This window comes from Primulina tabacum, chromosome 10 (assembly GCF_025594145.1).
Source record: "Primulina tabacum isolate GXHZ01 chromosome 10, ASM2559414v2, whole genome shotgun sequence".
Classification (NCBI taxonomy): Eukaryota; Viridiplantae; Streptophyta; class Magnoliopsida; order Lamiales; family Gesneriaceae; genus Primulina; species Primulina tabacum.
Window position 1 is genome coordinate 2,700,195 of NC_134559.1, and position 24,743 is coordinate 2,724,937.

The window sequence follows — 24,743 nt, forward strand, 5'->3', positions numbered from 1 at the left end:
TTAACTGTTGTGTTGAACGGGAATTAGTGAAGATTTGTAAATTGTATAAATAGTGATGTCTTGTCTTGTTTAGTCTTTGTAAATCTAAGGAATCAGTGAAGGCTTTCGAGATTTGTGTAGAGAAAAAAGTTAGCTAATGACGTCTTTTTAACAGAAATAATCAACATTTCAAAGACAAAACTCTCCCATGTTTACACGTTCCCAGCGGAACATAAAAACAGATGAAAAAACTTCAGATTTTAACGTCAGAAAAACTATAAATCTTTGATATAAAATTATTTAGCGAACGAATCACAATTGCGTATGTGAAAATTAACCATATTACACAACTTGATAGATAGAGTAGGTCTCTTGTGAGACGATCTCACGAATCTTTATCTGCGAGACATATCAACTCTACCGAGATTCACAATAAAAAAAATTCTCTTAGCATAAAAAGTAATACTTTTTCATGGATGACCCAAATAAATATATGCCTCACAAAATACGACCCGTGAGACCGTCTCACACAAATTTTTGCATGATAGATAGCGGGCATAAAAAATGTTTCATTTTCCTGCCTCACGAAACAAAATTCAGCTTTCAATATCTTTCGTAATTTATTTTTTTTTTTCGAAATTTCAAAGGATTTCCAAGTACACAATGATTCACGTGCTAATGTGGAATACCCTCCATAATATGTAGAAAAGGTAATTAACACAAAAACAGAGTAAAGAACACCATTTCTAAAATAAACACAGAAACAAGGCGAATGCGTTATTATTGCAATACATTGCAAAGATTCTGATAATGACTAACAGTAGGATTAAAGGGATACACTACGACACACCAATCAACTTATTGCTCAAATTCATACCCTGAAGATTCCTGACTGGCTAAAATATCTTTTTCAGGTCATCTTAGCTTTTTGTGGCTGCGGAAGTAACTGCACAAGACAAGAAACGTGTTGTGTCGACAAAATAAATTCACAATTGAATAAAAGAAACGTATCACGCGAAAAATGCTCTACGTTTTTATAAACACGAGTAATGTGATATGAGGGCTTTGCCTTTGCCGGCATGCATTTGAATCTTATTATGATTGATTGATAAAAAAAATAATAGTGATAATGTATCCTGGTGCTACCATCAAGCGAATTTTCAATATCCACTTCCAAAACTATTTGCCATTTGAGATTGTGGAAGGGTAGCAACTTAGAGTGGAAACTTACCCTCTTAATTCTCTTCATACTCTCCAACAAGGATCAAACGTGTAGTTTTTAAGATTATGTCAATTGTTTTTGAGCGGCCAACAATGTTCTCATAAAAATTCGGAGAAAGTAAAGCAACACTGACGTTTTGGCTCACTGGGCATGAGATTCCCCCTCAAAGATTGGTGATCTACTCAAATTTGACAGGATCGGACTTCAGTTTCTTAATATTTGTTAATTAGTGGTAGTGATTTTGTCAGTAGCTGGCGGCGCTTTTTTTAATTTTTGGAGATGTTCTAATCCACTTAGATCATGTACTTTTTTAGGCTTCGTTTTAATTTACTAGTACGGGTTCGTGCCAAACCTCCACCTACATGCACATGGCTTTTTCTAATAAGCAAAACAATACGAAGTAGAAAATGCATGCAAACATGTCACTACAAATAAAATACCTGGTAGCAAGAGATGAGAGAGCTTGTGAATCCAAAGGCACCAGTTACGCGTGGAGTAATTTTATTGGGTGCCAGTTGAAGCAAGCCAGCCGCAACGACCAAGTCCATTACTGCTTTAACAAGGGATATTGACCTATCGTTGGATTTTTTAAGCTTAGTTCGATATTCTTCATTCTGCAATGAAACAATCCAAGAAGAAGCACAAAAGAAGGTATTAACAACAAGAATTCAAGGTTCAAACAGTAGAGTCATACTGACAGGTGTCCTAACAGCAAACCTTATATTTATTTGTATTCTTCAGTTCCTTCTCTAATTTCTTCATTGAAGAAGAAAGCCTCCAGATTTCCCCCATCTGAGTAACAAATAGAAAAATTAAATAAAACTTATTCATAGCTTTGAAAACGAGTAACAGTAATATCACATTACAAAACTAAAGCAGAGTCGGCAACGAACCTCAACCAGGGATGTGCAGAAAGAAGCACCCAACCAAGAGAAAAGAGATATTCTTCCAATGAGTTCTAGACGTTCTTTGTCCTACATAACATAACTTCTTGTTTACTCCTACTCAAAATCCCCCCATAAATGCGAAAAACTAGAGAAGTTTTAAGACATACCTTGTAGATTCCTGTCCTACCCAACCATACAATTTGATCCAGAAACAGGAAAGTGGACAAGAGCGCATTTTTGGACTGAAATAAACAGGAGTAAAACACCAACGGGGATTAAGTACAAAGATCATAAAGTAGAATAAACAATACCTTTCCTAGGAAAATTAGAGGAAGTGGAGTTCCTGGAGCGCTTGGACTGATGAGAGCATGTAGATCATTGATAAACTACCAAAAAAAAAAAGCATCCTTAAGCCATGCATGCAATTAAGACACAAGATCAAAATAAATATCAGCGACAGGAATGTTATATCCAACCCACATCCAAAGAAGGGAATGTTTATGCGGACCTTAAACAAGCGAAATACTTTTCGAGCCAAGCTGGTTGATTTGTCGACATTTTGTGCAGTGCCTGGCTCTCCATTACTCAAGAATTTCGAACCATATTGTATTGCGCGGCATATCTTATCCCTAGCTTCGGCCTTGTTCAGGTATAGTATAGCAAGAGCGAGCTCTGTTCTGGCAACATCTAAAGTACTCATGCTTCACCTTGAACAGCTGAAAAGGTAAAATCATAACTGATTCAATCACATTCATGAAATAGCAGGCTGAGGGGTGGATCTAGCAGCGTCTGATGCATTAATCTCCCCATAACCAGGTGTGAAGTGCGGTGTTCATATACATAAATAACATCTTATCAAATTCAACAACTAGTATGATCAATCTTGACCTTGTTTTTTTCCTTTCTTTGTAAGTACTTAGAACACATGAATGAAGCAAATTCAACCATTAGTCGATTCTTCTGCCAATAAATCATTTCAAATTTACTTATCTAATCCAAGTTTAGAAGCTTATTTCATATCTAATATATTTGTTTTATAAGTAGACAAAAGGTTTCTATGAGCATAAGACATAGGGCAAAAAGATAATCATAGTTCATGGGAGCCAGCAGCCGAGCACGCACAAAAAAAGCTCAAATTTTATATATACTTCTCTACAAAAATAAATTTCCCAAAAATACACTAACTCGCTCCCCTTCTCCCACTTTTGGTTGAAAGTGACAGATACTCCATGATCGTTTCATAACTAGTGCCTCCAAAGTTCATGAAACGAAACAAATCACAGATGAATCATAAAATAATCCCAGTATAACAACAGAAAACCCATTGACTTGCCCTAACAAAACACAAAACAAATAATCGAACAGCAGCAATAATTAAAGCAGTTACGATCCACTATTTGCCAAAAGATCCCGCAAAAGTCGGTGGTTCACTCGTAAATATTTAAGCCCATATGATTCAAACAACAAATCTAACCAAAAGCATACGTATTACAAACATCCCATTCTACGAATTTCAGATTTATACGAATCAAACCGACCAAAATCCATTCACGCAAAAGATATTCAACAGTCATACCTGGAGTAAAGATTTGGCAATTATACTGCGGGAAAAATCACAAGAATTTCTTTTTATCGTGTATATGCTTACAAATATAGAAGGGGGTGGGGTTGGCGATCATTACCGGGGTCTTGTGCCGAACCCTTTTCTTGAAATTCACAATATACATTAATTAATTTATATTTTTTGTTCACACCGAGCCGTCGGTCTTGTCGTGAGAGCGGTGGCGGTTCGCGGCTACCTCTTATCGTCATTCCACAACAATTCTTTTTTTTTTTTAAAAAAAAACAATTTATTAAATGTTAATGATAATTCGTAAATATTAGTTAAATCATTAATTTGTATTATTTTCAAGATGTAAAAATAAATTTTAGTAAGACGATCTCACGGGTCGTATTTTGTGAGACAAAAACTTGTGTGAGACGGTCTCACGGGTCGTATTTTGTGAGACAGATCTCTTATTTGGGTCATCCATGAAAAAATATTACTTTTTATGCTAAGTATATCTTACTCATCGAAATGAGTAAGATATCGTATGTAATAGTCACACGTATATGTATTTATAAGACGAATCGATTTCGTTCATATATGTATTAAAATAATAAAAAATATATTTTTCACTCAAAACAACATATATTATAAAATATATGTTGATATAAGAACAATAATAGTCACTCAAATTAACATACACTATAAAACATTTATTCTTAACATTACTTAAAAAAATTTGGTATTTTTAAATATTTTGAACGTAATGCTTTAATTATTTAAAAATTTAATTTTAAATATTTTGAACATAATGCTTTAATTATTTTGCAAACTATCATAATACTAATGCTTTAATTATTTAAAAATTATAACAGTTTATTTATTTATATTAATTAGAAGAAATAAAACTGCATGGGGTTGCAATTTAATTTATATAAAATATAATTCAAACTGTACAAGTTATTGTTTTGTTTATTTTTATGAAATTTGGTTGTATGTCCTTTTCAAACCATATTCATCATTCCTAACACATGCACCATCATGCAAAATAGTGTTGATTTTTTATAGTGCAACACATGGTGTATTTAAATTATCAGATCCGGTATTACAACATCAAGAAATGTCCATATAACAAACCATTCAATCTCGATTTACGTATAAGATATTTGCGCGAACATCTTACTTCAAAACAAAAAATATGGACTTCATCGGTATTTTTTTTATTTTGCAGTGAGATTTTCTTGCTAACATCTTATATGAAACATACTCATTTTGTGCCTCGACTCGGGTTTATATCATGAACGCATAAACATATCCTCGTAGTTGAGTTTATTTTTGTATATTATATGGATGATCCCATCCGCAAGGACCATGATTGGGAATTGTTTGATCGTCTTTCTCTGAGGAAGAGGCGAACTAGTTCATTCATTCGTCCTAACAACAGGAGCTAGGGGAACAGAAAGCATGAGTGATTCATTCTCCGCTCCTTCGATGCGATCTTTCTACTCAAGCAACTGCTGCTGTTGCACTAAAAAAAACGATTTTAGGTTCATTAGATGAGCTGTGCAACGTATCAGATAAAATTCTAATGATGGGAGAGGGAAAAACACAAGGAAGATAATTTAGCAGTAGAATATTAGGATTATTCCTTTATACATGAAGAAACATTGATGAGAGTTAACGAGCTTATATATGCTGCTTCTCAGCTCATATTCAATCGTCATCGATTCATTTCATTCAGAGAATGAAAAATTAGCCAAAGACCAAAAAAATAGATTTCCATTTTACAACAACTTCCCCTCCTCCTACTTCCTGTTAAACAAGCTTTTCAGTTTACCTCGTTCTAATCGTTCGTGTAGCTTCTTTGCACCTGGGACTCCCATTTCCGTAAGTTTCTTGAGATAACCAATCGCCCCGTATGAAACCATCAGTTTCTTACATTTCTTGCTTGAGGAGAGCAACGAAAGGCAAGATACAGCATATTTCTTGGCTGTGTTGTGAGGGCTTGGATCAAGTAGGGCCACTAAATTCGGTACACTTTTGTTGTTTTTCTTAACTTCTCGACAATTATGGGAAAGTGTCATCAAGCTCGAGATAGCTTGTGCAGCGACTTCCCTGGAATTATTCGCTTTAGCCTCCAGCATTTTCACGAGAAGAGGAATGCATCCAGCTTCACCAATTGATCGTTTTGTTTCTGTTGAAATGCAAATTCGACAAATTGCAGATGCAGCTTCTTGTTGAGCACCTAGAGAACCAGATTTCAGTACGTGGACCAACCTCGGGAGAAGGCCTAAAGAAACCAAAACTTCAATGGAGACTGATCCAACCAAGTTTCTTAGCGCCCCAACTGCAGATTCTTGAGGCAGTTGGCCGTCTAAATAATCTAAAAGGCTCCTTAGCCCGCCCTCTGAGATGACAGATCTTCTAAGATCATCGTTGCTTGAAGTTATGTTATGCAAACATTCTGCTGCATACTCCTTAGATCCAAGCAGAATCCCATGATTGAGAACATTGATCATTGCATTTACGATTCCTTCTTCAGCCAAAACTTGCCGTGTCTCTGGCACAGCCGAAATATTTTTCAAGGTACAAGATGCAGCAGCTTGTGAAACTGAATCACCAGTTTGACAAATTTCAATCAAAGGCCTAACTCCACCATGCCCAACTATCGAACGAGCTGTTTCAGCTGACATGGACAACCATTGGAGGGAAATTGTAGCCTTTTCTTTGCCCACGGCATTACCAGATTCAACTAACCTAATAATGGGTGGAAGAACACCTTCTGATACAAGCCAATTCTCGCAAGCCCCGGATTCTGCAAGTGAACAGATGACAGTTACAGTTTTTTCTCTGATTCTTGGAGAAGTTGCGGTGAGCAGTTGGACTAAAGCGGCAATATTACTTCGTCCTACGACGGACAACACATTTTTTTCATCATCTTTCATGGCTTCCACAAGCCTATCAACAGCTTTATGCTTCGCCTCTAAATGACCAATCTGAAGCCGAGCAAGCAACTCTCGAATATTTCCGCAAGTTGCAGTGTCCAGTTCTGTTGAGGCACTTGCTGCCGCTGATGAAAAAGTAACCTCACCGAGTACTCCGGTTTTGATCAGTAGCCCGCAATCACGTAAATTTAAATCGAGTTTGCCAGCCAATGCATCAAGATCACTTTGCATACGAAGCTTACCCTCAAATGTCTCTTTCACACACAACTCGGCCAATTCAATTGCTTCCTTCAATGTATTACATATAGCCTGCAATTGCTCTTCACAAAGAGTATTCTTCGAGAAGCAAGGGTGACTAGATAAGTCCGATAATCGACCTGGAATTGATTCCAACTTCGTGATTATCATCTTCCACCGCCCTGCAAACCCCTTAACTTCCCTTGCCTTCTCTAACGCCCTCGGAACAAGTCCTTGTGCTTGTGATAGTGATTCTTCCGTTGAGAGGGTGTCATCCATGTATTCTTGTCCTCCATGTTCAATCATGATTCTAGTATGACAGGGGGATCACTCTTCTACCAGAGCACGAAAGGACTGAAAAACCAAAAAGCCAAACCAACCTTAATAAAGATATCCCAGATCAAAATATTGCAAACAAGCAAGGGCTTTATTAAAAATCATAAATCCTATCCATGGATCAATATACTTTACTGATGCAGAAAATTCAAAATTTAGAAGTACAAAGATGAGTGAATCTTGCATACAGATGAACTGTAAGGCAATAATAAGCGAAATAATTAGATTCCACAAGTATTAAAAACTCTTTGATGGGAGATGAATACGGTGTTAAAGACTTCATTTTTCTCATAAAAAATTTAAAGTTGGGGTGTAGTTGTATTAACCTATTATTAAACAAACAAAGGCTTAATCATTAAACATGGCAAATTAAAAAATACAGCAGTGGGCGGATTTATGATTAGGGGGCTTCAAGAATCTTGCACAATCACAAAATGTTCGTGTACTGAAATGAAATCAGACAGAAAATAAGAAAATACCAAACGAAAACCCCCAACAACTTTCTCAAAACTTTTATCACATAATCAATGGCCATAAAAATTCATGCCATCAAATTACTTAAATTAGACAAAACAAAAATGAAAATGATGAAAACGAAGAAGGGGGGCAGGTGAAAATGAAAGAAGGAAACTTTACAACAGCAATCACTAAGATACTAACAAGTTCAGTGTGACAATATTACCCTTCACCAAATATATGTAATGTAATCAGAAATAACAAAATATATCCACTGCTAAGGGTAGAATCGCAATAGCAAAAGCATGTAACTTTACTACACAACCACTGAATCGGATCTTCTAGAAGATAATGACTTGCATTTTTCTCAAAATTTAATGCACATCCCTGCAAATTTAACTAAAAATCCATTTTAGTTTCATATTCATACACACAATAGATAGGGAAAAAGTCTTTGCTTTGAAGAGAAGGTAGGGGTCTCCATCTCCAGTTGTAAATATACAAGAAGTATATATGAATGAATTTCTGATATTGGCCATTACAAAAAGGTATAAATCATAAGAAATTGGTTCAATAAATACATAAACGATTAATATAACACATAGCAACCTTAAATTGCTTTGTCTTTTCCCTACCATTCAAGGCACTCAACACCTTTAATTTCCAGCCACCAAGTTAGTGCGTCTCTACTGGTTCTGTAAGCAAAACTCACGGTCAAGAAATCAACCCACAAAATGATAGATCAATCAGTACCCAGTACTCATATTGATTACGAATAAACAATTTAAAAAACCGGGGAAATGTGAAAATTTACCCACAAACCACCCCCATCCCTCTTTCTTTCCTCGTCTGTCACTCTCTTGAAACAGGTTTTCTGAAAGAATAAGTATGACAAGACGACTTAAAAGATCAATCTTTAAGAGAAAGAAATTAGTAACAAGTGGCCGGCTACAACCTTTTCTCTACACAAAGGAACCTTAATTACTTGAAACTCACGTGTCTCCCCCTTTTGTGTTCAAAGAGAATCCTAATACATATTTTTTCCGGACAGTTTTTTTTTCAAGACCTCAAACTTTAGATATGTTCAGATGAAAACTCCAGCCCAGAAATTTAACATTTTTCAATAACATTTTTTTCCAATTTTCATAAAATAGACACGAATTTTCCTTCAAGACTCGAACTTTCGAAATCCCCACAAATCCATGATCATTCAACCTTGTAACAAAAAGAAAACAAAACCTTTACACAGAAACACGCACTCTTACACTCTCACGGAGGTGTTCACACAAAATGGATAAAGAAAGGAAATGCCCGGAAAATTATACCTTTTCAAACAAGAAAGCTGAAATTTTTTAGAACAAAAATCTTTTTTTTTCCGTCGAACAAAGGTGAACCAAACCCGAGGAAAATAGAATCAATACGAGAATCTTGAAATGAGAAGTCAGAGTAGTCAAGTTGCTTTAGTGATTCATCCACCCAATTTTGAAAATGGCTTGCTTCCCCAATTCCAAGTTGAAAGAGAATACACAACCCAGACAAAGTCCCTAGAAAGCGAACAAACTCTCGGATTCAAAACCCAAAAAAAAAATAAAAACCCAAACCCATTCTCTCTCTCACGTCGAAGAAATTGTCAGAGCTGTCTCCAGTATCAGCTGTCTCTCTCTAGAATGTGCTGTATACAATGACATTAAACTCAAGAATGCATTTGTTTATGCAACATTTGGTAAACTAACGAGTGTACTCTGAGTTGTGGGATAACCGGGTTCGGACAAGGGACGATAAATGTCGAGAAAATTTAGATATCGGATGGCCTGGATCAGGTATTGGGACTGATGATCCGACCGTTGAGATTGATTGAAATTTGAAAGTTCTTTGAGATTTTCCAGGAGAGGTGCGGATATGATAGGTTTATCGTGCCACATGTACCATTTCTTCAAATCTTTTTACAATTAATTATATATATATATATATATATATCTAATATAAAAATGATATAACCATCTAATATTATAATTATTTCTTACGTTAGAGCTATTAAAATAAGTTACTTTTATTTAATCGGTCATTTTTTGACATAAAATAAAGTAATTATATTGGTAATATTTCGAATCGTCAACATGACAGTGCTATACAACACTTTATTTTTATGATTTAATTTTGATCACTCACTTGTTTTTTTTCATGTGAAAAATATCTATCTACGAATTTGATGATTACCCAAATATTCTTCATGTTTGCCGACAGTCATTTGATTTTTGCTGATGGAATCGGTTATAGCGAATATAGTTTGCATGAGACGATTGTATTTACGAAAAAACTTACGTGAGACGATTTAACGAGTCGTATTTTATGAGACGAATATCTTATTTAGGGTATTTATGAAAAATATTACTTTTATGCTAAGAGTATTATTTTTTATTATGAATATCGGTAGAGTTGACTCGTCTCACAGATAAAAATTCGTGAGATTATTTCGCAAGAGACATACTAAATAAATAAACCTTTTGATTTTGCTAGAGCCTTTCATTTAACATTTTTAGGTATTTCTTTCGTGAGTTATTTTTTATAAGAAGATCTCACTTATCAATATTTGTGAGATGAATCAACATAGTTCATATCTATCATGAAAAGTAATATCTTTGATATAAAAAATAATATTTTTTCATGAGTCGGGATCAGATCGAATATCATTTATCACAAAATTGATTTATCTCACAAAATTATATCTCTAGTATAAATTTCATTATTACAAAAATCTTGAGCAAATGATTGAAAACCAAATGATAATTTTTGTAAAGTGAAATTGGGCAAATCTGATGGTTGAATGCCAACTCGGGTTTCGGGTATTTGGATCCACGGACCCGTCAACAGCCAACATTAGGTCCGATTCAAGGCATGAACTCGGAGTACCAAATAACTTTTTTTAACGGAAAAATCCAATAATCTTCCAAGAATATTACCAAGAGACAATGGAGGTTGACACAGAGACATCACCTTCAGTACAAGAACTCGTGTCATCCTTAGAGCAAGCCACCCTAATGGCACGACGAATCCCAGCCACAGCCGACCCATACCAACTCCACCAAATCCGTTCCACCCTCCTCTCCGCCCACCGGCGCCTCTCTCTTTTCCTCAACCAACAACCATCGCCGCCAGCAAACTCGGTGGCCTCCACTGCGGGAGTTGCCGGTGATGATAATGATGTTCAGATGGGTGATGAAGAAGATGAACAGAATTCTAGGGCTGCTACGACCAGTACTGTTGCCGTTGATAAGGTTGAGGAGAGGATGAGGGATTGTTTCATCCAGAATAAGAGGCCCAAGAGGGCTCTTTCTCCGTCAGCGGAGCAGCGGCGGAGCTGGGAGAATGAGGGTTTGAGGGACGGTGCAGTGGTGGCGGAGTATGATCCTTATACCACTAAGTTGAGGTCCCTTGATCTTATTTATCAGTTTCATGGTTGAAGGAGGTAGGAGGTTTTCTGAAAATCCCTTGATTAGCAGATCTTGTATTATAGATTTTCATACGGTACGAATTCTTGTAAAATTTTGGAGCTATATCTTACATGCAATACCATTGAATATAAAAAGATATAATAATAAAAATACAGGGATAACAGCTCAGAAATTTCGGGTTTGTGATGTATAAGCCTTTGATAATCAAGATTACCAGACAAGTACAAAAAGTCCTGAAACAATTTCATGCCATTCACTGATTATTTCCCAGTATATAATTTATACTTGCAAGTGTCCATACAGTAACCACGGGTAGCCGAACAACAAACTGTGTTAAAACCCAATAATAGTTTCTAGCTTCTACAATCTACACCAAGCATCAGCGACACAGTCAACACGGACCACAACTCATTGGCTCATGTTCCAAATTTCCTATTTTTCCCCGTTGATGGAGGCCGAGAGAACCAACACATGACAGCATCCCGTATGTGAAAATTAGACTGAAATAATATTTCATTTATAGGTACTGGATGTGATAGACGATGAGGTAAAAACCGAGAAATGCAGAAATCCATTCTGGTGTAGCAGTTGTGGCGCACTCAGATCGACTGTCCCAAAAGATTTTCAGATGTAATGAACTTCTGAAATGAAGCCAGTATTATTTATGTCTTCACTATAAGGTTATGCAGCTTGACGAAATCTTCTAATGTGAGCTCTTCTGGTCTTGACTGTGGAAGCGATACAAATCAAAATGGATAATGACAAATCAGAAATGCACTTCAAATCATTCCTTGCACTTAGTATTTTGACACATGGATAGATTTGTACTAAAGAAAACTGGTGTCGAGGCATAAATATTACAAAATAGAAAATTGAAACTTACAGTAGCTGGAAGACCAGCATTACATAAAGCAGCTTCAATATCTGGAGGCGAGCATATGTGCTGAAGCGATTTTCTCAGCATTTTTCGCTTACCGTTGAATGCAGAATTCACCTGATACCAATATTATATATAGTTTGTAAATGTGAGAATGTGAGAGCTTAATCCTCAAGATGCGGAAGTAACGTTTAGGAAATAAAAGTAATAGCACAAAGTCTTCAGGGTGAGCAATATGATGGGGAAAACATAACGTAAAGTCTGGTATAACAGGATAGAACCATTGAGAAGAAGCTTCTGATAGAGGACACAGGAGGATAATCTTCAGTTTGCTTTAGTTTAAACGAAATAACAGCTGCATCAACCTAACAAATACAAAAAGGATCTGGTCGTCAGTCCGTGATTACCGGAGCTTAAGCCAAGAACACGCTTCTAAAGAAACTTAATTAGGATAAAATACTACTGCTTTTATCTCATGGGATCGTTTTAGTTGAATGCTAGCGAACGTGTTTGGATACATAAGTTTTTCGATCAAAAGGGTCTTTTCTATAAAGCATTTTTGAAAAAACTGACGTGTAACGCAACAACACTTTTCCATGAGCCAGTAAATGTGATTTGGGGTTCTGCATGAACTTTTCAACTTTTTCTTAAAACAAAAAGCAACTGTTTTCCACTGCTATATCCAAACATTCAAATGGCTTCTGTTCCTTTTCAATAAAGCACTTAAAAAACCGAGCTTGATAAAATGTTTTCTGAATTATGGTTTCTATAATCAAACTGACCAAGCACTTCTGAGCAGAGCTTTTTTGAGTGATTTTTTTTAAAAGCAGATGCGGCTTCGTTATGGATAAGGTAGTATACCAAGAGATCATTTCAATTTTTTAACAGAAATACCGACATGGAAAACCATACAAACATCCTTTTACTTTAATAAAACAGTGCTTTTGCTCCAAAAGCTTCGTAAACTTGATCTATGGACATAAAGGATCTCAAGCAGGTTAGAAAACAGCTGGAGACAACAAACTTTTGGCAGGACCAGCATTTATTCAAGAAAAAAGACTTACTTTAGGTTGGGGGAAGAAATTTGTTCTTGAGACTTTTGTTATGTATTCTGGATCTACAAATAACATGTGATATTAGATAAGATCTGAATAAGAAAATAAGAGAAGACTGTGACAAACTGCCAAAAGTGACAATTCCCCCACACCCCCGCCCCCCCTCCCTTAACATGATATTTTTATTTAATATGTATTTTTTCTTACAATCGAAGTATCACCCATTTCCCTTGAATGTCTAGGTCCACCCTTGGTCAAGAGGCATAAATCAAGGTCAGGGATATAAGTGTTAAAATTCATAGCATGAGGGGATCTTTAATATTTTTGAGGTATTCTGCGAGCATCAAGATCGTTGACACGATACAGATTCATCAACTTTTTCCTTGATATATCATTTCCACCTACATCTAATGATCTCTCTGCTTAAAAAATAAAGATTCAGAGAGTGGTTTCTATGTTAACAAAGATGACGGCACTCGAATAGTACAACACTTAAATCACTACTTCTCAAGGGAGTGCCTGAATCACCTGAATAGAAATTGACAAAGATATTAATAGGCCGATAGGCTGATGAATTGATAGAAGAATCCACCAGACGCAAGCCCGCTTCATCCTGAAAAATTCCAAAAAAAACACAAATAGAATCAATAGCTTTGCACACCAAAGAACAGAGCTTTTCTGAATAGGCATACACTCATACATACAAGTAAATAAGCACATACAATACGCAGACCTATGATACGTATACAGCTAAACAGATATAAAACAAACATAATAATGGTGAAAGTTGAATAGTAGCAACCTTGAAAAGGATTTTTTTAAATGAAATATAATGCCACATCTATTTTAAATTCCACGTGGCTAACATTTCGAGCAGATTCCTGCTTGTGATAGCAATAATTTGCGCCTGAAATGGTTTCAAATAATATGTTTCCTAATGTTCCATACCTGAAGTAGAAGAATAACTTCTGAGAAAATGTCGCCCATCGGAAGAAGTTTTTTCACCACATCAGTACTAATGTTGAATGGTATATTGGCAACCACCTGCACAGTAAATATTTGGATGGATAACCGCTTGACATTCCAATCTTAACTGGAAAAGATTATACTATAGATACTATAGGTAGCACTTGCTACTGTCATAACTGGTGGCAACAGTGTTGCGATTTCAATATTTTAACAATGCAAACATCACGTTCCAATCATTGTTCATGGGTTAATTGTTGATCCCCAATAAACACGTTCACCTAACGCACTGGAACAGACAGAGTTATTCATGATATTCCTGTAAACAGGTCGACTTCCTACCTTGGCAAAAAATGACTCTCCATCCGAAGGACTTTCACTCTGTAATAATGCGGACATGTGAGACCGTATATGAGATTTTGCAAAATCCTCTTCCACAACCTACAAAGTTAAATACATCAGTCTTACAGCTATCAAGTCTCTGTACTACATGAGAAATTGATATTTCATTTTACGGAGTTAAAAAGTAACTTTTTGTAGCACGAAAAGAGGTTTTATTAACAATTGGCTATGTTGGCAGTGTCTCATCAGCTGGTTTGGATTCATCAATGAATTTGTGATTTCGAGCGAGCTCATGAGAATATTGCATTTAGATGTGATTCAGAATTCAAATTCCGGATTCTTATCATATTTGTCTACCAAGTTTCCAAAATTTAGTCCTCCAGACGAAGTCCAAATTATTATAGAGAAGAAATAATTTCCTAAGCGAATTACTTAAAAGAAAATTGGTGTACCTTCACTCGGTTTATTCCTGCAAAACGTTCCCTCACCAGCACCGCCATATATGGATCCTAAAAATTCAACAAAGCAAGAGCTCATACAGCAAAAACCAAAACTAGGAAACAAAATAGAGTTTAAAATTGATTAAACTTCCAATGTTCGGACGCTCATCACATATTGGTAAGCAAATTGGTTTGTCCTAATTAATACGCAAGTTCACTACTCCACATTTCCAACTTTCAAAAATTTTCATTCCTCCATCAAAGCTAACGTACTACCCAACCGATACAGTAAAAGTACTTTTGCAACCTAAAATCGCGACTCCATTATATCCCTACCCTACACAGGTTCAGCGAACTTAGCCTATAAATGAAAGCAAGGCATACATGCCAAACCAGTACCTCCATAGCGAACCGAGTAACTTTCCAAATGATCGTATTACAGATGACCATATTTCCAGCATAAATGTGGTATCTAGGTGAATAAATAAACTAACTATGAGTCAAAGACCGCAAAATTCAAACCTTTTCAATAGCAAGAACAGTTGCACCGGCATTCACAAGCACATTAGTCAAGGAGCCAGTCCCTGGCCCGATTTCCAGCACTATATCCCCTTCTTTCACATTGGCCGCCGCGGCCAGCTCCTCATTTATCGAAGCATTCAACATATAATGCTATAAAACAAGAAACCCGACAATTTCCAGGAGGAAACCCAGATTAATGGAATTAAAAAACAAAAAGAAATATTATAAGTTCTGTAAGTCATAACACGGGTACCTGGCCGAGGGTTTTTCTGGGGAAGCGGCCTTTGGAGTTGAGTGCTTCAAGGGTTGAGTGGTAATCATCTTCTTCCCTTTTGGCTTTCTTTTTGGGGGTAGTGCAAGCTAGTGATGTTAATTTTGCAGTGGTCAGGCAATCGTGCAATGATGGAGAAGGCGAAGCCTTGAGGTGAGCGAGAGAAGGCGTTGGCGGGACAGAAGACAAGATTGCAGCCATGCTGCTTCCTGCTGATAAAGGTTGAATCTTGGATTCTTGGTGATTTTTTTTTAAAATTTGTATAGAAAAATCTCACCTGACTGTTAACATTCACAAAAAAATTTATTTCTGCTGCAAAAATAAAATGAGATAATTATATATGGTTTCATTACATAGACTAATATTGGTAATGGTTAAAAAATGCCTCAAATTAATTAGAAAATCATTTTACATGTCATTTAATCATAAAAAAAAATCATGTGAGACGATCTTATGATTCAATTTTGTAAGACAGATCTTTTATTTGGATCACATATACAAAAATATTAATTTTTATATCAAATATATTATTTTTTATTATAAATATGACTAAAATTAATTTGTCTCATAATAAAGATTTAAGTGATGATAAATGTAATGACGATATTTTAAAAATGCAAAAATTTATGTAAGACAGTCTCACCGATTGTGTTTTGTGAGGCGAATCTCTTATTTGGGTCATCCATGAAAAAATATTACTTTTTTATGATAAGAGTATTAGTTTTTGTTGTGAATAACGGTGGGATTGATCCATCTCATAAATAAATATTTGTGAGATCGTATCACAAGAGACATGCTATTTAAAAAATTAATCATTTTCCAGCAACGAGTATAATGAAATATGGGCCAATCTATAATGGGTCCACTCGTCATAGGAATATTGACAAATTGTGAAAAATTTATTGGGAAACAACTGTTCATGGGCTTGGAATTGTTGATTGCGATCCAAATTTAATAGAATCTTAAATTTAATTACCCCTAAACCTTAAATTATTCCATTAATATTTAACGATCAAGGTGAGCTTGGATCGAGGGATTCGAAGTGGCGAATTTAAATTTTTTTGATTATTTAGATGGATTTATGTTAATTGTATTTCAAATCTATCATTATTATCTTTACACTCAAGATAATTGTGATGAATCTGATTTTTAATTATATTCTTCAAATCCTTTTTGAAATCAAATCTTTTGACCCAAATTATATAATTTCATCAAAGTGCAATTATAGTTTGTTTGTGTTTGGATAGAAGAGTTCGAATTTTATGGGAGGATTTCAAATCAAAGGACTTGAAGTTTAAGAATTCCAAATAATTAAGTTGAAGAATGAATTTGAAATTGAAGTAAATCAAAATATACAACACAAGAGATTTATAATATTTCATTCTATTTTTTTAGTCAAATGGAGACAATGAACTTAAAATGTATATTTGAAATCATCAAATTCATTCAAATTCTTCCATCCAAATTTAATTTGCACATTCACCACATTGCATCTGATTCAAATTATTACAAGAATATGTCTCTGAGACGGTCTTACGAATCTTTATATGTGAGACGGTCTTACAAATTTTTATCTGTGAGACGGGTCAACCCTACCAATATTCACAATAAAAAGTAATATTCTTAGAATAAAAAATAATATTTTTTCATGAATGACCCAAATAAGATATATGTCTCACAAAATACGACCCTTAAGACGGTCTTACGAATCTTTATATGTGAGACGGTCTTACAAATTTTTATCTGTGAGACGGGTCAACCCTACCAATATTCACAATAAAAAGTAATATTCTTAGAATAAAAAATAATATTTTTTCATGAATGACCCAAATAAGATATCTGTCTCACAAAATACGACCCTTAAGACGGTCTAATACAAGTTTTTGACTTATTACAAAATGGAATTATGATACTACCATATATATATTAGTATGTTGCACGTAATATCAATTATATTATAAAAATTAAAAAAAATTGATTTTCTAAAAATCAATTTGAACGTTTAATTTTTTATCATATTAGAAGATTTATAAGAACTTATATAACTTACTTTCAATATTGTTTCTCAAATTAAAATTCAAGCAGTTGATTTTATAGTATATAAAAAATTGTAAAGAACATAATATATAGAACAAAATGAACTGAAACAAATTTTTTTAAAAATTTTATATTCAAACACCACGTATAAAGCATAATAACCTAATATCAACCAAATTATGGATTTTATCAATGTATAAATCATAATCTACAAAAGCGAAGTATACTAAAGACAACTAATTATCAATTTAAAATCACTGTGACTAACTCATATAAACAATATTAAAACCAATGAAATAGTAATATTTATATATCTTTTTGTGATACTATAATTTATTAATTAATTAAAAATTTCACTAAAAAATATAATTACAAAATTACGATAAAATCATTGGAAAAAAATGTAGAGAGAAAATTAAAAAGATAAAATATTTAAATGTAGTATAAAAATGAGTTATTTGATAAAATTAATATAGGAGTTACATTGTATTCTTGAAGTGTGTATAGAAGGTTAGTTTTGTCATTGCATAATTGGAAAACAATGTTCTTTATCCACACTTTTATAGGAACTAGCATGATGCACGTGTGTTGCACGTAATATCAATTATATTATAAAAATTAAAAAAAATTGATTTTCTAAAAAACAATTTTAATCATTTTGTTATTTATTTGGGCTTAATTTCTTATCATATTAGGCGATTTATAAGAACTTATATAACTTAATTTTAAATTGTTTCCTAAATTAAAATTTAAGCAGTTGATTTTATGTTATATAATAAATTGTAATAAACATAATATATGAACAAAATGAACTGAAACAATTTTTTTAAAAAAATTTATATTCAAACACTACGTGTAAAGCATAATAATCTAAAAAATCAAACAAATCATGGATTTTATCTATGTATAAATCACAATCTACAAAAGCGAATCATTTATTACTTAATTAGAAATTGCTCTAAAAATATAATTACAAAATTACAATAAAATTATTGGGAAAAAATTGTAGATAGAAAATTAAATGGACAAAGCATTTAAATGTAGTATAAAGATGATTTATTTGATAAAATTAATATAGGATTTACATTCTATTCTTGAAGTGTGTGTATAATGTTAATTTTTTTCATTGCACAATTGAAAAACAATGTCCTTTATCCACACTTTATATAATTACAAAATTACAATAAAATCATTGACAAAAAATGTAGATAGATTGTGGGGCCCTTAGCTCCTAATCGTTATTACAATGCAATCTGATTAAGATTAAGTAATTACAGCGGAAAACGAGTTTAAAATTTCTTTATAATGAGCCCGAAATATTTCTTCTATAATTTAAATATTAAAAATAGTATTTCATCTCACGTCATAAACATGCCCACACGTAATCAAAACCAATCCTATACAAACAACTCATATCCTCGGGACATGCTCCGGTATATAGATACATATACATATATACTGGGAACAAGACATAAACATAAAATCTCATCCCAAGCTGTGGCTCCCTTCAGAAGTACCCTCTCCGGTCTCCTGATATCCCGGAGTACCTGCCATTGTCCACACACAAAGACAACAACAGCCCCCATTGGGGTGAGCAAAGCTCCGTATGGAACAACCAATCATATATACCACAAATATCTAAACAATGATATATGGTATGCAATGCATGTATGTCGTGGAGGTATCAGGTCAAATGCCCATCCACTGAGCACATGTCAGAATCAAATGAATCGCTATCAAATCAATGCTCGAGCTGGCACACCGGCCTCAATAAGGGATACTCGTATGATAGCGTCGACAAAGCGCCATCAAATCCCAAATCTCATATCCAATCATCAGGGCCACAATTGTCTATGCTTTACGGGTCATATAATACCAACATAGCAATTGTGTTCACAAACCCCAGAATCCAATCAAATCATATCAAGGTATCCAAGGATCATAGCTCAACGTGCATGTCATGTATCGATGTATGCATCAAATAATGTGTGTAACAAAATATTTATTTTATACATCGATATCTCAATCTCAATGTCATGTATGACACATCAATCAACAAAAAAGGCATATAGACACATAATCTCATTCCAATCAATCCAATCAAGCCGACATATATCATATAATACGGATACCTGTCGTATATTACCCGGTCGGAACATACCTCAATTCTTTGTTTCCAGTTGATGTAGCCTGAAGATATTGATATTACACTTTATCTACATCAATTACATGTTCATTTCAATCAATAACATACTCCAAAATCATTAATATGAGTTTCAAATATCATTTGAAACTTCAAAAATTCATATCAAATCATAATCATATCATAATTCAATCCCGACTTCGAATATGAGTTTCTTGTCGGTTATTCTATCACATATCATAAATTCAACTTCAAATACATGCTATTCCAGCACTTTGATATTTAGAGCTGCTGGAACCAGAAGAAAATTACCTCAGTCAGAAGCCTTCAACGCGACGATCACAAATATATAATTTGTTTCGCGTTTATACAGCGTTTCGAAGTCGATTCGGACGAAAGAAATTTAAATTCCCTCGTATTCTCTCGAACTCTCGGTAGGTGAAATGAAGGAAGAAAGAACAAAAATCTAATCTTTATCCTCACCGCCTACGCGCTCGGGCGGTAGAATTCTCGCGCCCGAGCGCGAGACATTCTGCCCCGGCTTTCAAATGCACCGCGCTCGGGCGGTCAAAACTACCGCTCGGGCGCGGCATGTCCTGTTCGATTATCATTTGCATCGCGCTCGGGCGGTTGGAACATACCGCTCGGGCGCGAAGTGTTCTGCCCGAATACTCAAAATTTCTACCTTGGCGCTCGGACGGTCATTTTCTACCGTCCGGGCGCCACACATTCTGTACAAAATATTTATGTTTGTACTAAATTGACGTCCGGCCTCTCCACTCGAGCTCTTACAACGTCAATTCATATTCAATATTCATTTTCTCAATTTCATTGTCATAATATACATCAAATGTATAATCACATATCAAATTCCTGAATTATCGATAATCATATAAGATTTACGATAATACGATACACGGTCCTTACAGAGATAATTAAAAGAATAAAACTTTTAAATGTAGTATAAAGATGAGTTAATTGATAAAATTAATATAGGAGTTACATTATATTCTATTCTTGAAGTGTGTATAGAAGGTTAATTTTGTCATTGCACAATTGAAAAACAATGTCATTTATCCACACTTTTATATATATATAAAATAACATCAGTACATAGATTTGACTAACTGACATTAACACCCCAATAAAAAAGATGTACCTCGAGTTCTAGACCTTTACTTGTAATCCCTTGTCACAAAAATCGCAAACACAAACAATAGCATCTCGCCGTAAATTTGCTAATTTGTCAACTCCCGGCTAGCTTGAGAATCAATTTAGCTATCATGACATTAAAAAAATAGTTATGTCCCCGTAATCACATGCACTAATCAAACACACCGACAGCATAATCTTCGATTAATGTTATTTCCCAACAATCTCCAACACAAAAGCAACCTTATTTTCCAAAAACAAAAAACAACCTTAAATTTATAGTGTTACATTTTACTTTCTTTAAAAAAATATTTATCTTTAATCTATTCGAAACATCCATGCCTCTACGTGCAATTTGTCATTTTCCTCCACATTCATCGTCGCTTTCCAACTATATACACAACACTATCACATTTCATATATCTCACCCACACATCTCCCTCAGTGAAGCTACAAATTTCTTATTTCACTTAAAATTTTCAGGAAAGGACATTGCGCTTATTTTTGCTTTAGACAAAAAATGGGTCAATCACATAATCCCCACACAATTTTTTCAAGCCTTCAAGAAGATTTGGATCAAAGGCCATTAATGCTCAAAGATTTTCTCAGAGATGATCATAGCCATTCTTGTTCTTCTTCATCCTCACCAATCGGCTCTGATCAGTGGGTACCCTATAAAAATTTCTCGAAAGTCAAATGACACCTCAAACGTACAACTCTTGAGCCGATCCAAATCGGCTGCGATGCGTACCATCTCCGCCTTCCAAAAGGTGGTTAACTTAGTTAAGATGATCCCATTTGCCACCAGAGGGAAGGATAATAATGACATTGCACGAGATTTCACGGAGGTCAAAGTCAAGGACATTCTACGATGGACTTCGTTTTTCGACAAATCTACACCGTTAGATCATTTGACCTCGACCACCACCGTGGACTCAAATAGTCGTCGCAGTAGTACCAGTGATTCGTACTCAGGCCGCACGAGTTCTAGCTGGAGTCAAAGTGATTTAACAGCAGACGATTTACCATTTTGGTGCCGTGAAAATGAAGAGTACTTCAATAATAGAGATGATATGTTGAGGAAGATTCCCAAGGTGATTTCTTCTTTATTTTTCTTTGGTCAAAGGTTTGGTGGGTAGGAGACAAGAATATTATTGAAGGTTGTTTGCTGACTAAATTTTATTGTAAGAATATTTGGGATCAAATGCTAACATTTTAATTTGTTTGACTTCTAATTTCTAGCTGGCTAAGCTTTTTTTTTTTTTATCACAAAATATAATATAAATGACACGCCGTTGTGTGTGCAGGAAGAATGGCCATTTGAAGAGAGCGATCAGCAAAGCTCAATTTCAGTGCTTCCTGATTCTTTGTTTCTTGGAAATGAAGGACCCTTTAGTCCTTATCATACAAGCCTTTCCAACACGAGCTTTCTACATTCGGAAAGGATAACAGATGAAGTTGGAGAGAAAGCTAAGAGGTTACTGAGTCAAGTAAGGAAACAGATGGTGAACCCCATGATGATCATTTGATGCTAGATTTATTCGAAGACGAGCTTTCTATATTCGGAAAGCTCGACGATTTAGAGTTTGATGGCAAGATTCTAGAGGTTGCAAAGTCTTGGAAGAATGGAGAATGTAAGGAGTTGTTTGAGTGGGAATTGGAGGATAGAAGAGATGCTTTTGTTAGAGATATGGAGAGGGAAGCGGAGTGGACGAAGTTCAGTTGTGAGGTAGAAGAGACGTGTATTTGTTTCCTCTATTTTAGAGTATGCAACAGTGATCTTCTATTTATGGAGTATCACTGTTCATATATTGAAAAGGGGTGAAAAATAATTACAAAATAGATATTTTAAAAATTGCCATATAGTCCTTTTGAAAATTAATAAGCGAATTACATGTAGTTGTGCCATGTTTAGCGAATTAATTAAGTTTAGGTAAATAATATATTATGAAATTAATTAATTATATGTGTGTATGTGTTCGAAAATGAAATAAATTAAAAAAAATTATTTGGTAATATTTAGAGGATATGAGTTGAAAATGAAATAAATTAAAGAAATAGAGTATTTAGTAATATTTAGAGGATATGGGTTGGAGAAGGTGTTTGAAAATAGAGATCATGGATCTCTATTTTGGAAGATAGAGGATGAAAAATAGAGGATATAGATTGGAGATGGCCTACGGAGTTGCAAATAGAGGTGTGGAGTGAGCTGTTTCTTTTTTTATGTACAAAATTCATGTAAATGTTGAAGAAAAATCTAACGATCACCTTCAAATTTAAAAAGTCGATTGATTTTTGTTAATTTTGAAAAATGCTGAAACATTTTCTGCAGTATTTCAATCACTTTGAAAAGAAAAGAAAGTTGTACCTAATTCTACAAATCTAGCTACTTGCCTAGCTTTACCAATATGGCACCAAGATGCGATGCAACACTTGCAAAAAATCAGAAATTTTATATTTCATTTTTATAAAAAAAAATTATTCATTAATATAAATAATATTTTTCGTATAAAAATACTTTTTCAAAAGAGAGTGGAATTTATAAAATATATTTCCGAAACATTGTACGTAACAGAGATGGGAATCTCACACGTGTAGAGTAGTAAATCTTGACCTACTTGCAGCCAATTGGGGTATCGACACTTGGTCTGCATGCTGGCATGGCTTTTTATTCTTCCGCCCAAATCTTTATATTCCATCCACTCCACTGAAAAAGAAGCAGAATAAGGATAATCGAACACACTCGTAGCACCGAAGAGTTTCGAGAACAATCGATGGCTGATCCTGAAAGCAGCGTCCCATTTCTGAGAGGCGAAATGGGTGATCAAAAGAAGAGGAATGAGCGGCCAAAAGAGTCGTGGAAAGGAGAATTCGCGAAGAGCATTGTGTACGCTGGGCTTGATGCCATTGTTACGTCGTTCTCTCTTATTTCCTCCATCTCCGCGGGCCGCCTATCTTCTGGTACTGTTGCATACTTCAAGCTTAATTCCAGTTTGCTCTTTTAAAAATTCTTCTCGATGAATCTGGTGTTTGACACATTGTGATTGTTTGACGAATATTGCAGTGGATGTATTGGTTTTGGGAATTGCAAATCTGGTGGCGGATGGGATATCGATGGGATTTGGAGATTACATGTCGACCAGTACTGAGAGAGATCTCGCCGCGAACGAGAGGTCCCTCACGGAGTGGGATGTGGAAAACCACCGGAGGCTTCAGCAGCAAGAATTGCTCCACCGCTATCAGGAACTTGGGATGGATGCTAATGATGCGAACACGGTATACGTTATGCATATGCCTTGTTTACTCATTTTGTTGCACGTTTTATGGTTCATCCACGATATGATGATGTAATTGGCATGCTAGTAACAATCCCCTCTTGTTGTGTCAAGGTTGTGAACATATTCGGCAAGTATAGAGACATGCTCGTTGACGAAAAAATGGCGACGGTAAAAGGGATGCTGGCACCGGACCAAACAGAGAAACCATGGAAGAACGGCCTCGTAACATTCGTGGCGTTTCTTATATTCGGGTCTGCTCCAATCTTGTCATTCATAATCCTCATCCCATTCACTCGTAACCAGAACGTTAAGTTCGTTGGAGCCTGCATTCTTTCGGCTGTGGCCCTCGCTCTTTTAGGCACTGCAAAGGCAAAGATCGCTGGTCAGAACTACTGGGTCTCAGCTGGCATAACAGTTTTCAACGGGGCTATTGCTGGTGCCGCTGCGTATGCAATCGGGTGGACACTTAGGAATGTGGCTGGATTGGAAGAATGAACTTGTTTTCTTGGTCTCATTTTTTCTTGTGCCGATGATACATGAATAAGGCTGGTCTTTGAGATATTCCGAAGAAAATCAACTATATATTTTATGGTCTACACT

General features: G+C 35.1%; 6 protein-coding genes across 14 annotated transcripts; 3 read left to right on the forward strand and 3 right to left on the reverse strand.

The window, feature by feature from the left end:
* Window positions 1-707: 707 nt before the first annotated feature.
* On the reverse strand, window positions 708-3,866 carry LOC142505873 (peroxisomal membrane protein 11D). 2 transcript variants are annotated; one of them, XM_075619004.1, is made up of 8 exons: window positions 3,665-3,866; window positions 2,597-2,804; window positions 2,400-2,474; window positions 2,256-2,330; window positions 2,095-2,175; window positions 1,919-1,993; window positions 1,642-1,815; window positions 708-925 (listed from the first exon to the last, which is right to left on the reverse strand). In XM_075619004.1, the coding sequence occupies exons 2-8, from the start codon at window positions 2,786-2,788 to the stop codon at window positions 890-892; spliced, it is 708 nt and encodes a 235-aa protein (XP_075475119.1). In that variant the 5' UTR covers window positions 2,789-2,804; window positions 3,665-3,866; the 3' UTR covers window positions 708-889. The 2 variants fall into 2 exon arrangements, with proteins under 2 accessions (XP_075475119.1, XP_075475120.1); XM_075619005.1 differs by having other exon boundaries at window positions 2,597-2,795; window positions 3,657-3,795.
* Window positions 3,867-5,233: 1,367 nt separating this feature from the next.
* Window positions 5,234-9,363, reverse strand: LOC142505253 (uncharacterized). Of its 8 annotated transcripts, none has more exons than XM_075618156.1 (4): window positions 8,934-9,363; window positions 8,423-8,482; window positions 8,244-8,303; window positions 5,234-7,170 (listed from the first exon to the last, which is right to left on the reverse strand). In XM_075618156.1, exon 4 carries the CDS (start codon window positions 7,120-7,122, stop codon window positions 5,440-5,442), a length of 1,683 nt encoding a protein of 560 aa, XP_075474271.1. In that variant the 5' UTR covers window positions 7,123-7,170; window positions 8,244-8,303; window positions 8,423-8,482; window positions 8,934-9,363; the 3' UTR covers window positions 5,234-5,439. The 8 variants fall into 8 exon arrangements, with proteins under 8 accessions (XP_075474271.1, XP_075474268.1, XP_075474269.1 ...); XM_075618153.1 differs by having other exon boundaries at window positions 8,218-8,303; XM_075618154.1 differs by lacking the exon at window positions 8,423-8,482.
* Window positions 9,364-10,398: 1,035 nt separating this feature from the next.
* Window positions 10,399-11,216, forward strand: LOC142505304 (uncharacterized). Its single transcript, XM_075618235.1, has one exon. The coding sequence runs from the start codon at window positions 10,578-10,580 to the stop codon at window positions 11,067-11,069; it is 492 nt and encodes a 163-aa protein (XP_075474350.1). The 5' UTR covers window positions 10,399-10,577; the 3' UTR covers window positions 11,070-11,216.
* A 100-nt stretch (window positions 11,217-11,316) lies between these two features.
* Window positions 11,317-15,780, reverse strand: LOC142505303 (ribosomal RNA small subunit methyltransferase, chloroplastic). The gene is made up of 10 exons (XM_075618234.1): window positions 15,516-15,780; window positions 15,263-15,412; window positions 14,753-14,809; window positions 14,301-14,399; window positions 13,941-14,036; window positions 13,521-13,605; window positions 13,002-13,054; window positions 12,219-12,302; window positions 11,944-12,054; window positions 11,317-11,788 (listed from the first exon to the last, which is right to left on the reverse strand). Exons 1-10 carry the CDS (start codon window positions 15,732-15,734, stop codon window positions 11,723-11,725), a joined length of 1,020 nt encoding a protein of 339 aa, XP_075474349.1. The 5' UTR covers window positions 15,735-15,780; the 3' UTR covers window positions 11,317-11,722.
* A 5,509-nt stretch (window positions 15,781-21,289) lies between these two features.
* Window positions 21,290-22,736, forward strand: LOC142505828 (uncharacterized). The gene is made up of 2 exons (XM_075618944.1): window positions 21,290-21,959; window positions 22,173-22,736. The coding sequence occupies exons 1-2, from the start codon at window positions 21,477-21,479 to the stop codon at window positions 22,392-22,394; spliced, it is 705 nt and encodes a 234-aa protein (XP_075475059.1). The 5' UTR covers window positions 21,290-21,476; the 3' UTR covers window positions 22,395-22,736.
* A 789-nt stretch (window positions 22,737-23,525) lies between these two features.
* On the forward strand, window positions 23,526-24,739 carry LOC142505937 (uncharacterized). Its single transcript, XM_075619080.1, has 3 exons — window positions 23,526-23,826; window positions 23,930-24,141; window positions 24,255-24,739. The coding sequence occupies exons 1-3, from the start codon at window positions 23,640-23,642 to the stop codon at window positions 24,636-24,638; spliced, it is 783 nt and encodes a 260-aa protein (XP_075475195.1). The 5' UTR covers window positions 23,526-23,639; the 3' UTR covers window positions 24,639-24,739.
* The last annotated feature ends 4 nt before the right edge of the window (window positions 24,740-24,743 follow it).